Source organism: Triticum urartu, chromosome 5A, assembly GCF_056163025.1.
Source record: "Triticum urartu cultivar PI428250 chromosome 5A, HENAU_Tu73, whole genome shotgun sequence".
Classification (NCBI taxonomy): Eukaryota; Viridiplantae; Streptophyta; class Magnoliopsida; order Poales; family Poaceae; genus Triticum; species Triticum urartu.
In genome coordinates, this window is record NC_141877.1 from 452,167,731 (window position 1) to 452,179,762 (window position 12,032).

The 12,032-nt window shown below is 42.6% G+C and overlaps 1 protein-coding gene and 1 pseudogene across 1 annotated transcript; both read left to right on the forward strand.

Annotated features, from left to right (window-relative positions):
• The first annotated feature begins 1,490 nt into the window (after positions 1-1,490).
• LOC125509634 (uncharacterized) lies at positions 1,491-8,927 on the forward strand. The gene is made up of 15 exons (XM_048674650.2): positions 1,491-1,823; positions 2,144-2,232; positions 3,172-3,238; positions 3,319-3,434; positions 4,076-4,142; positions 4,247-4,295; positions 4,696-4,781; positions 4,908-5,161; positions 5,239-5,294; positions 5,715-5,800; positions 6,067-6,159; positions 6,809-7,244; positions 7,361-7,881; positions 7,994-8,222; positions 8,313-8,927. The coding sequence occupies exons 1-15, from the start codon at positions 1,650-1,652 to the stop codon at positions 8,612-8,614; spliced, it is 2,625 nt and encodes an 874-aa protein (XP_048530607.1). The 5' UTR covers positions 1,491-1,649; the 3' UTR covers positions 8,615-8,927.
• Positions 8,928-10,166: 1,239 nt separating this feature from the next.
• Positions 10,167-11,372, forward strand: LOC147971869 (uncharacterized; annotated as a pseudogene).
• The last annotated feature ends 660 nt before the right edge of the window (positions 11,373-12,032 follow it).

Sequence of the window (12,032 nt, forward strand, 5' to 3'; positions counted from 1 at the left end):
CCAAGACAGAGGAGAGCGTGCAGCCGCGGGCGTAACCTTCCTCTCGCGCAATTACCGGCTATGGCTCTTGTTTATTGAAGTCGGGTTTTAACTCTCTACTTTTGTTATTGGATGCCTAATCTTTTATCATTGTTTTTTGTTACCATTTGCATTTAAGATCATCTGTAAACTATATAAGCAGTAGATTTTTTGAAGGGGTAGAAAGTTCAGTAGATTTTTTTAAGGGGTACAAGGCATGGAATTGGAACTGCACAGGGCTTTTACTACTATCTATATCCGAAGTATGACGTAGACATTATAAGGTGGGCATACGAACTGAACTTTCTCTTAGCAAGAACAACTGCAGCGAACTACATTACCAGACAAATACATTTTACTCTGAAGAGCTCACTTCTCTTATTTCGTTTTGAGTCAACTGAAAGTAATTCTAAAATCATGAAAATATTCATGGATGCAGAATGCATGATGGAAGATCTAAATAAAAAAACACATGGTCAGAGAACGTAACAAATCCTATAGTGTAAATCAGAAGAAGGTACATCAGCTCTGTGGCATCCATAACTTGACAGAACGGCATCATGGTTTGAACGTATTACATATGAACGCAAATAATCATGGCATGATGGCAAAAAAAAAGACAGTTCAGGTCTAAATCACAAAAATATTTCATATCCCTTCACTATCTGTTAACTTCTACGACCTGCTAGTAACTGTGCTTACTTTCTAGAGGGTAGAAAAACGGAATGAACATAAATATATGGCTCTATACTCTGCGGTTTTAGTCGCTCAGAAACCCCATACATATATTTTCTGTGAGTTAGCGGGCATACACAGATGAATTTAGTTTCATTATTGTATTGGAAACATGCAAGAAAGCTTACATTCTTTTCCAAGCCCTCATTCATCTCCTTGGACTCTGAGTCAGCTTAACTCCAAAGTCCAAAGTTCCTCTTGCAGTACTGTAGTTATTTCAACTTCTCATCCAGCTGAGGCCTCAAGCTCTCGATTTCCCCTGAAATACCGCGCAAGAATCCTCCTCACAGGCCATCGTAAACTCTCTGCATTCCGACAGCCCTTCGCTGCTGCAGGAGTCATCGGCGTGGCGTGGGGGCGACGGCGACGTGCCGATGCACGCCCCCTACGCTCACGGTGGCCGCCGGCGGTGGCGGGATGAGGTTGGCCGGGAGGTGGAGAAAGGCGCCTAATTTCCTTGGAAGGTCACGGCGGCGAGGATGATGCATATCGGCGGGGGGTTGGGGCAGAGAAGCTGCAGATCGGCGGGGGAGAGCAGAAGAGGAATGGCTCGACCGACAGTGTGAGCCTATCAATCTCGCGGAGATGGGCCCACAGATTCCGGCCCACAGGTCTTTAAACTAGTAAGCCCATTAGGCGTCTGGTGTGAATTTCAGCCCATAGATCACTTCGCGCTGCTCCGATTCGCAATGAGCCCAGCCGGGGCCCGCCTAACCGTTCCCCACCCCTCGCGACCTCGCCTTTCTTCCCACCTCCATCGCCGCCACTCCCTAAACCTCACCACCAAACCCGCAGGCGCTCAAACCTTCCTCGCTCGCGCCACCGCCACCGCCACCTCCCTCCGCGCCGCCGCTGACGGGTCGCCGCAGCTGCGGAGCGTGCGCTAGAGGGGAGAGATGGGGGGCGGCAGGAAGCGCGGGCGCTCGCAGCGTCGTCACTTCAAGCAGGAGCGCGAGAACGTCTGGAAGGACAACCCCAGGCGCCCTCCCGCCTCCGCCGGCGAAGGAGGCGAGGGGAACGGCTGGCAGCCGTTCGCCACGGAGAACCTGGCCTTCGAGGCCTACTACAAGGTGCAGACGCCTGGTTCAGATCACGCGTAGCTTCCCTTTTTGACATTTTTTTTCTCCATTAACATGGAGCAGTGCTAGCCCTTTGATTTTTCATGCATCTTTCGTTTTAGAGCGGGATGATTTGTTGTTGTAGTGCGGATGTGTCAATATAAGCTATTATTTGTAGGGTGCAGCTCTATCTAGATTGCTGATTAACGTATTGAGTACTGATCTCTGGAATGCCTTGCGCTGTCTTTCAACTGGATGTAGCATTACTTATAAACTGCTGATGTGGCTTCTGTTAGATTCTTACTGAATGTAAATATGTGTATACCTTGCAGGGGCAGCAAATTGTTCCTGAGGAAGAGTGGGATGCCTTCATGAGCATGCTCCGGAAGCCATTGCCAGCCGCTTTTAGGATTAATGCGAGGTAACTTTACTTTCTCTGAAACGTAAACATGTTTTGCAAGGCCTGGGCTCAACACGATTGGACACTGACTCAAAAACCAAACCTACTAAATTTTCTGAACTAAGACTTTCCTAATTTTAGTCTCCAGTCGAGAGCAGCTATGCTCTGCCCTCTGCCTTGTCAAACTCTGAGACGGATGCAGCAGCTGGCAGCCGCTTCCTCCTTGCATAGGAGTTCCCCCACGTAACAGTTAGCGTGTATGAACCAACATACCAGATTATTGATAATTGTGGCATACCAGTGATACCGTATTTGAAGGAGAACCTCCTTGTCAATCCTGAGAACTATTTCTGAAATAGGAACCTCCTGGCACGTTTATGTTCTAGATGAAAGACCAGCTACCTGGTTGTTAACTGTGATCAACTAGGTGAAAGATCAGCTAACTTCTCGAGAACCACATGTTTGATCTGCCTCCTCCTCCGAACAATCACTCTATTCGGGGAATCTGCACTACTCTTTGCAAGAGGATCCAGTTTCATAAATATTTTCAATAAATTGGTGTTATTTAGTTTGTAAGCATATGTGGCATTCTGGCTGTTGCTCACTGTTTGTCAATTGATAGCTATTGTGTTTTGTTGGCAAAATTTTGGACTTGACTCCATGGAGGTATATACTCTGTTGACATCAAAGGATGATATGATTCTGTTCTGCTTTGCCTGCTGGTTACTTGCTTTGCTTCATCAGCCACTTAATTACGAACACATCTGTCACCTTCTCCTGTGTTTTTAATTTGCAAGAATATAAACAACTGACCTAATAGTTAGAGCAAATTGTACTCTTTGTATTAGGGACCCTTTTTACTTCTCTTTTATGTCAGGTATAATTCTGATAACTTAATTCTTATTTTTAATGTTTGATTCTTCTATTGTATTGAGCTAAAGGTTTTTATTTGCTTCCCAGCTCTCAGTTTTGTCAAGACATTTGTTCACAATTAGAAAATGACTTCAGGAAGTCGTTAGAGACTGAGGTAATTTCTTAAAAACTTATGCATACATTTAAGTTATGCCCTTGATATTTTCTATTTCATAATACTTTTGTCATGGACAGGTCAATGATGACCATGAAAAAGAGGCTATTCGGCCTTTGGCTTGGTACCCTGGCAATCTTGCATGGCATTTGAACTTCTCCCGGATGCAACTGAGGAGAAACCAGGCGCTTGAGAGGTAAACCGACCTTGTACTGAATGCTGTTTATTTTAAATGTACCTTGCCAACAGTGTGCAGTATAGGCTACTTGACTACTTGTTAAGCTGGTGTTTCATACAAACGAATATATTTAAACTTCACAATTTTCTTTCGCATAAAGTGATGCACTCATCCACCTTAAACGTTGTTTAATAAAATGCAAATTGTTTAATCTGATTGACCGAATCAAGTGAAATCTCTCATGAATCAGTTATCAATCAACTGGCTTCTTCAGTGATTTGCCTCGTAATTCTACAATTAACGGTTCACCGAAACTTGTCAGTTACCTCTTTTGAAACTTGTAATGTCATATTGTGTATAGCATTTGATGCTATATTTTCTTGTTGAAGTTTCTCATAAGATTTTTTTAGGGTGCTTATTGAATTGATAGAGTAGCTGTCGACCTGTAGTGCCTTAGATAATCTGATGCATGAAGCCATATTGCAAAAGCCAAGGACGACCTTGTTTGTCACCCACCCCCAAATTTCTTTGGAGAATAACATTGTGTAACCATTGGCATGCTCAACAATGTGCTGCCATTAGAAATTGTAACTCTGGAAGCTCTTATACTATATTCTAATGACATCATTGTTGATTTAACATCTATTTTTTGACTCCAGTTTCCATGAATTCTTGAAGCAAGAGAATGAAGTTGGTAATATTACCAGGCAAGAGGCTGTCAGCATGGTGAGTGCTTTATGTTTACTTCGAAGATGCCCTATATTGTTTATCTGTGATGCCTTACATATGTTGGGGCATTCTTGTCTAAACGATGTATATTGCTTTTGCAGGTCCCACCTTTGTTTCTGAATGTGCAACCTGACCATCATATTCTTGACAGTATGTTTTATGATTTATCTATCATTACACATGTTGATGGTGTGCAATTTACATACTAAACTTTCCGTTCTTTGAACTGCCTAATCGATCTAACTTTGGCTACTCCCATAATCCGGTTTGTAACTCCATGCCTGATAAAACAGGTGCCGAAAAAGGGTTTAGAGTTCTAGAATGAGTTTTTTTGTATAAATGCAAATAAGTCAAAACAGAAAAGAAAAATAAATAACATCCAACTTATAGCTACATAATTTGTCCATGAGGTAGCTGAATCTTTCATTTAAGCGCTCTCTTTTCAGGTTGTTTTGGCTTAAACTTATTCACAAGTATTTGATACAGTGTTTAGTTGAGGAAAATTTTCTGTAATATGGTAATATATCATGAATTTTGTGACCTTGTGCAGTGTGTGCCGCTCCAGGGTCTAAAACTTTCCAGTTACTTGAGATGATCCACCAGTCAACAAAGCCTGGAGTGCTTCCAACTGCCATGGTGGATTTCGCCATCTTACATATAACGTTTACAGCTATAGTTATTTACAATTTCTATCAATTCTGAAAAGAAAACATTGATTTATCATCTGTTATTAATACTTTGCACTTTCTACTCTGTACTCAGGTGGTAGCTAATGATGTTGACGTGCAAAGATGCAACCTTCTTATTCATCAGACGAAGAGAATGTGCACAGCCAACCTGATAGTGACAAATCATGAAGCCCAAAATTTTCCTGGCTGTAGTCTTGCAAAGTTCTGTCCAGAAGCATACATAGACGAGTCCAAGCCGCAGAGGTTGGAATTTGATCGTATTCTGTGTGATGTGCCATGTAGTGGTGATGGAACTGTCCGTAAGGCTCCTGATATGTGGAGAACATGGTAAATACTGTACCATTTAGCCTGTTTGCTGCTTTCATTTTCTCCTTAGTTCCTTATCTACTGAATTGGCTACCCAGGAATATCGGCATGGGAAATGGACTTCATCGTCTCCAAGTGGAAATAGCAATGCGCGGTAAGGATTGAAAGATACTTACACCATTATCAAATATGCATTTCGCTGAATTGTTAAGTTGGTTCTGTTATAAAATTTTGGTTTTTGAAATGTACTGAAGCATTCTATGTCACTCTTTTGGTTCCCTTGCACAATTCACTATTGGCATTTGAGTATTTGATCACATGATGAACATGAGATAACATACTGCTTAGGATCCAGGATCTTGTTAAGATATCTTATAAACTCTTGTCAGATGCATACATTATCAAGATATGTATACTGGTTTCGATTTTCTTTTGCAATCAATCACGTGATATATAATCTTGCTCTCATTTTGATGGTTCTGACACTTTCCAACTATAACGGATAGATGATATGCTAGGTGCCCTGTTAATGATTTGCTACTTCAAGAAGTTAAGATTGTATTTTTGTTGTCAGGCATTGCACTGCTTAAAGTGGGCGGAAGGATGGTCTACTCAACATGCTCAATGAATCCTGTTGAAAATGAAGCTGTTGTTGGTGAGGTAATTTTTGTTGCTTCACTTCTCTCTCTGATATTTAATAATATACTAATGTTTCATGTTTGATTTGGTGAGGCTTTTTATTTGTATAAATTTGAATAGTTTGATTAAATCATAAAATCGTGTTCAGTGCACAGCAAGTTAATTGTCAGAGAAATGCATTGAGATTAAATCATGTTCATTTTTCAGCATATTGCCTTTTGCAGGTTCTTTGTATAGTTGTTTTGTATGTCTTGTTGTAACATTGCTCATTATTTTCAACTGTATAGATTCTGCGGAGATGTGGGGATTCTGTTGAACTCCTTGATGTTTCTAATGAGCTACCTGAATTGATCCGCCGTCCTGGACTTAGCACTTGGAAGGTTAGTGTGCATATATCTATATCATGCATATTTTCTTGTTTATAGCACTTTGTTTTGCCCATCAGGTGTTTATTTTCGTAATTAGTCTTGGTTTCTTGTGAACCTGTAACTTGTCATCCTTTGGGGAGTCTAGTACAAGCAGATCATGTAAGATGTTGATCATCTTCTATTTCATGGTCTAATTAGGCACCTTATTTACTAACAATAATCAAAACATAGTGTGCAGTGGATAAAGTGGAGATAGGACTTGCAATCACATGTCATAAAGTGGAGTACATCTCAAGCATTTTCTGTTTATAAATGTAATTTCACTTTTTTGCATTGTAAGTTTTTTAAAGAGGTGTAAAAATGGTTATGTAAAGAGGAGAGATGTCCCAATTTTATCAATGTTCTATTAAGAAGAATAATTCCTTTCCATAATTATTTAAAAAAAAATGAAAGTTTGCCTTTGCCACACTTGTGCAAGGACAATCGTGTAGCAAGTGATGTTTTGCTTTGCCCTGCTGCTGTTGTTTTTGGAAACTAGTTTGCATTTTATTCCTTTGTTCTTGATGTTCTCTAACAAAATTATTCTACCCATATTGGCCTCTATACATTGCATAATTCCTGGCACTCTGCTCCCTTCTGTGATTCTTTCCAAGTATTGCAGGTACGGGATAGAGCGTCTTGGTTGGGCAGTCATAAAGATGTACTTCACTACAGGAAGAATGCAATATTGCCAAGTATGTTCCCTTCGGGTAAAGCTACCACGGACAGCTGTACGGCGGGTGGCAGTGTTGAGGTCAACATAGATGCAGTCGATGCAGATATGAGTGAGTCAGGGGGTATCGTAGAGGGAAAACAAGAAACGAAGATAGCGACTGATGACAGCAATAACGGTGACAATGGCAAGACTGAAGAGATAGAACAAGATGAATCTGAGTCTGTTAAAGTTTCAAGGGGCTCAAATGAAAAAACAGATTCAACCTCCATTGTTACAGAGCATTCAAATTTACCACTGCATCGTTGCATGAGAATTATTCCTCATGACCAAAACAGTGGAGCATTTTTTATAGCAGTCCTTCAGAAACTCTCTCCGCTGAATGGTATTTCTTTCGTCCATCTATTCCATATGTTTCAGTTATTATTGCATCAAATCTCATAGAGTAGTAGATACTGGTTCGTAGTACTCAAGTACACTATACAATGAACATAATTTCAGAGAGTCCGGTGGTAGAAGTGATGAAAGGTGAGCACAGTACCTCGAAAGACAAGGCTTTGAAATGTTCTAATGGTCAGGGATCAGATAAGGTGCCGGCTGAAGAAATTTCAGTTCAGCAGCCAGGGGTTGATGATAGCCATGTTCTCGTTGAGCAACAAAACAGAGACATGGATGCTGAAATTTCAAAAGATAGAAGCTCTGAGGAAGCTAAGGTGATTGCTGGTGAGGTGCAAAATGATCAAGCGACAAGGAGAGATAAGAGAAAGACCCAGAACCAAGGCAGATGGAGAGGGGTTGATCCTGTGATATTTTTCAAAGACGAAGCGACAATCAGAAGCATAGTATCTTTCTACGGCATCAAGGATTCATTTACCCTTGAAGGCCATCTTGTGACTAGGAACCCTGATACTAATCATGTCAAAAGAATATACTATGTCTCAAAATCAGTTACAGAAGTTTTGGACCTCAATGTGAAAGTTGGCGAGCGGCTGAAAATTACCTCACTTGGCTTAAAGATATTTGTAAGTGTCCCACTAATGTCTGCTGTTTATCCTTTTCTAGCTTCTGTCAGAAGAGCAAACTTTATTTACAATTAACACTTGTACCATCTTCTGCCCATCCCTCGTCTTTCAGGAAAGGCAGTCGTCAAAGGAGGGTTCGCCATGCACATTTAGGCTATCATCCGAGGGATTGCCTCTGCTGCTTCCTTACATCACCAAACAGATTCTATATGCATCTGCAATAGACTTTCAGCACCTCTTACAGTACAGAATCATTAAATTCCCTGATTTTGTGGATGCAAAATTCGGTGAGCAAGCTTCAGCTTTGCTACAAGGTTGCTGTGTCGTAATATTGCGTGAAGGTACATCACATTCCTTTCCTTTTTGAGCCTTAAATTAAAAGTGAATTATCACAGTTTGATGGCAACTGAACATGTTTATGAATATTCCAGGGCATGAGGATCTAGAGTCCATAGGCATGGATCCCTCTGCAATCGCCGTTGTTTGTTGGAAAGGAAAGACCAATCTGTGCGTCATGGTCACCCCCATGGATGGGAGGGAGCTGCTTGACAGGATCTCGTTTCGTTTCGGGCTCAAAATCCCAAAAGTTGATGATGGGAAGCCCGACCTGAAGAGTGACGATGGATCGGATGAGCAGCCTGATGGTGGCGCCGAGACAGTTGATCCAGATTGTGTGCCTGAGAGCAAAGCAGCAGAAGACATGGATATCTCAGATGTCAAGGACGCCGAGTAGCTCGGTTTGACACCAATGCAAGGAGGCATGTCATGTCTGGTTACGATGATGCAGCAGGCTTACGGGTTTGATGATTACTCTAGTGGGAGTGTTGTTGGCATCCCTTCGTTCTTCCTGTAGGGATTCTATCATATTGCATTGCCATGAAAACCACACCGCATAACATACATGGCGCTAGACTGCTACGGTGCTAGCTGTTGCTCCCCTGTAACGTATCATTTTGTTTTTTGGTGTGATGTTGGTACACGACTGTCGAACGGAACTCGGAACATGAAGGCGGACTATTCTAATTTGTTTGAGACATTTTGATTCATCTTGTGTGTAGGTGCATGCTTCTGGGTGCTTGGGGTGGTCATGCCGGTGATGGTAGGAGAAGCTGTGCCGTATCCGTAATGTCTGATCTCAGTGGTCTGTTCTCTCCGTTGTCAATAAGAGGAACTCGTGCTTAGAAAACGTTTTGCACGAGGACCGTTGACATGTCATTTTGGTGGTAGAAAGTTGGGAGAAGACATTGACGAACGGAAGGAACACCACGTGCACAACTTGACGCGCCAAGGAATCACCGATCAAAGGGGTGGATTCAGTACCGTGCAACATATTTCGGGTAGACCTACTAGAGACCAATGCTTGGTATATCTGTAGAAGGTCTGCCCAAGGTCTTCTCCGGTCCTGTGTCCCCATTCTTATGAAGCTAAATCTTCCAACCTCTTCACGACGTCTTAGCCTTTGGGAGGATGCAAGGACGAGTTGGTGGTCTTCAAAAACGGTATCCCGGCCGTCCCGAGGCAAGAAGCGGCGTCGACCCGGTCACCTGGTCACTTTCCACGGGCGTGCGCACGACCCAGCGCACTGCGCACGTCGAGTCGAGAGACCACACCGTACGTGACGGCCCGACGGGAGAAAAGCACTTGGGCAGGCCACGGTAGCTTTTAGGGGTGAGGTGGTCGATGTCACGTCCGTCCGGCGTGCCGGTGGACAGCGATCGACCGACCTGTTTGCACACGCTCTTGGAGAATTCCCGTGGAGACCATACAAGTCCGCGGCACCGCCAGCTCCGTGGTGCCAACTGCTAGCTAGTGCTACTAGTTGCCAGAGCTATTCGGTCGGTGCAGCTCCGGTTGTCATCAAAAGAGAAAAAACGGTCGGTCGGTGCTCCGGAGAAAGTAGACTTTGCCTGATGGAGCGTGTGGCGACAGTGCCTAGCTGGCTCCCTCGGTTACTTCGGTGTGGGAAACTACCGTTCAAACCCACACGTGGCATGCGTTCAAGTTCTTGTAGACCAGAATTCAACTTCTTGTCTCTTCTCTGCGCTTCAATCTTCTTTTTTTGGTTAATTGTTGACGTTTGGAGTTCGCCTTGGTTTTCCGGATGGAAAACTATTTATGATCATCTTGTCATTCAACAACAATCTTTTTCTTACCCTGCTCAAGTTACAGATCTTTGGATACCGGATCAAAAGAATTGAAATGCAAACTTGATCAATTCTCTTTTCACTCATGAATTGGCTAATACCATCCTACAAACTCCTATTATTAATGCAAATGGTAAGGATATGTTGGTTTGGAAACTAACTCCTGCAGGTGAATTCTCTTCCAAAAGTGCTTACAAGCACTGCTTCGACAATCTTCAGCATCTACCAAGGCAAAGGCCTAACATTGTTCCTATGCAGGTCATTTCCCTTCTTAATCAGGTGTGGGAGGATAAGCAAATGGCACCAAGAATTCGGACATTCGCTTGGAGGCTTCTTAGGAAAGCACTTCCTACGGGTAAGAGGGCATGTAGGTACTCCAAGCATATCAATGAAAACTGCTCTAGATGTGGACAATTAAAAGATGAAATGCATATGTTGTTTCTCTGCCCTTTTTCTAAAGCTGCATAGTTTTGCTATTCTTGGTTTATTAAAACGGAACCTCTGGCTGAAAATTATCATTCTATTCCTGATATGATTTGTGCTTTGGTTACATCTCAACATCCACAAATAAACTTGACTACTCTCTATACTTTTCTATGGTGTCTTTGGAAAGCTCGGAACGACTGTCTATTTTACAACAAATTATGCAGGCCTTCCCAGGTGTATCCTGCAGCAAATGCAATAATTCAAGCAACCAATTTAGAAGATAAGAATTTCGCTCAACAACAAGAAAACGATAAAGCTCAAGAGCAGTTGCAGGCTTCTTCAACAACCACGCATACACATGACTGTAATAACCTTGCAGGGAATGTCATCTTTTGCGACACAGCCTGGGAGAGACGCACAGATTCAGAGCTAGGTCATGCTGGCTTAGGAGTAATCATCACCATGCAAGACAATCGGCACCTCCAACAACTACACGTCTCTGCGCTTTCGCGTCCAGTTTCATCACCCCTCCAGGCTGCGACTTATGGGCTGCTCCTAGCTACAAAGTTAGCAGATCTTCTGCAGGTTCAGAACCCTCACTTTTGCACCGACTGCTCGGTGTTAGTTTCGCGGCAAGGTCATCAACGGTATTTGCTGCTCCAGGATCTTGGGAGAACAGACCTCTCCTTGCAGAGATCCAAACCTCTCCCTCTTTTAATCGTAACAAGATCACTCACATCAACAGAAGCAACAATGTAAAAGCTGAATCATCAAGCTCGATTAGCTTTGCGGATTCAGACAAGGTCCTTAGCTGTTCGTTGCTTATGTACACAAGCAGATCAAGGTCAATGTCCTGGCACGGACATAGTTTCTGGTTCTAGCATGAGTCCCTTCATGCTTCTTTCTGTAAAATGCACCTGATCATCAATAAAGTTCTCTTGTGTTCAAAAATAATAATCTTTTTTTTTGGTTGTTGCCTAGCTAGGTTGCTCAAAGTCCTGGATTAGCCGGTTTGTGCAACTGCGCTCACATTGCAACGCATAGTGCTTAGACTAGACTGCGTACTACTCCCTCCGTCCTAAAATTTTTGTCTTAGATTTTTCTAAATACGGATGTATCTAGTTACTCCCTCCCTCCAAAAAAACTTGTCCCTCAAATAAATGTATGTAACACCAAGTTAGTGCTAGATACATTCATTTGAGGAACAAGCTTGGGACAAGCTTTTTTGAACGGAGGGAGTACATTTTAGTGTTAGATAAATCCGTATCTGGACAAATCTAAGATAAAATTTTTGGGATGAAGGGAGTAGTAATTAGGTGGATAATTACCATCTCATCGGCTCGATAGGGCAGAAAAATGGAGCCTGACGTGTGGTTTGTTAATTAGTAGTACTACTTAGGTCATTATCATCGATGACAAAAGTGTTTTCCTCTGCTAGACTAGATCAGTAATGTCACGTCACAGAGAGAAACGGTACACAAGTCCATGGTCGCAAGACGAACTGGGAATTTGTTTTTGGCTGCGCGCGATAGTACGACTCGTGTGTTGGATCTTTTGTTGACGCCTAGTATGGTTTTCTAT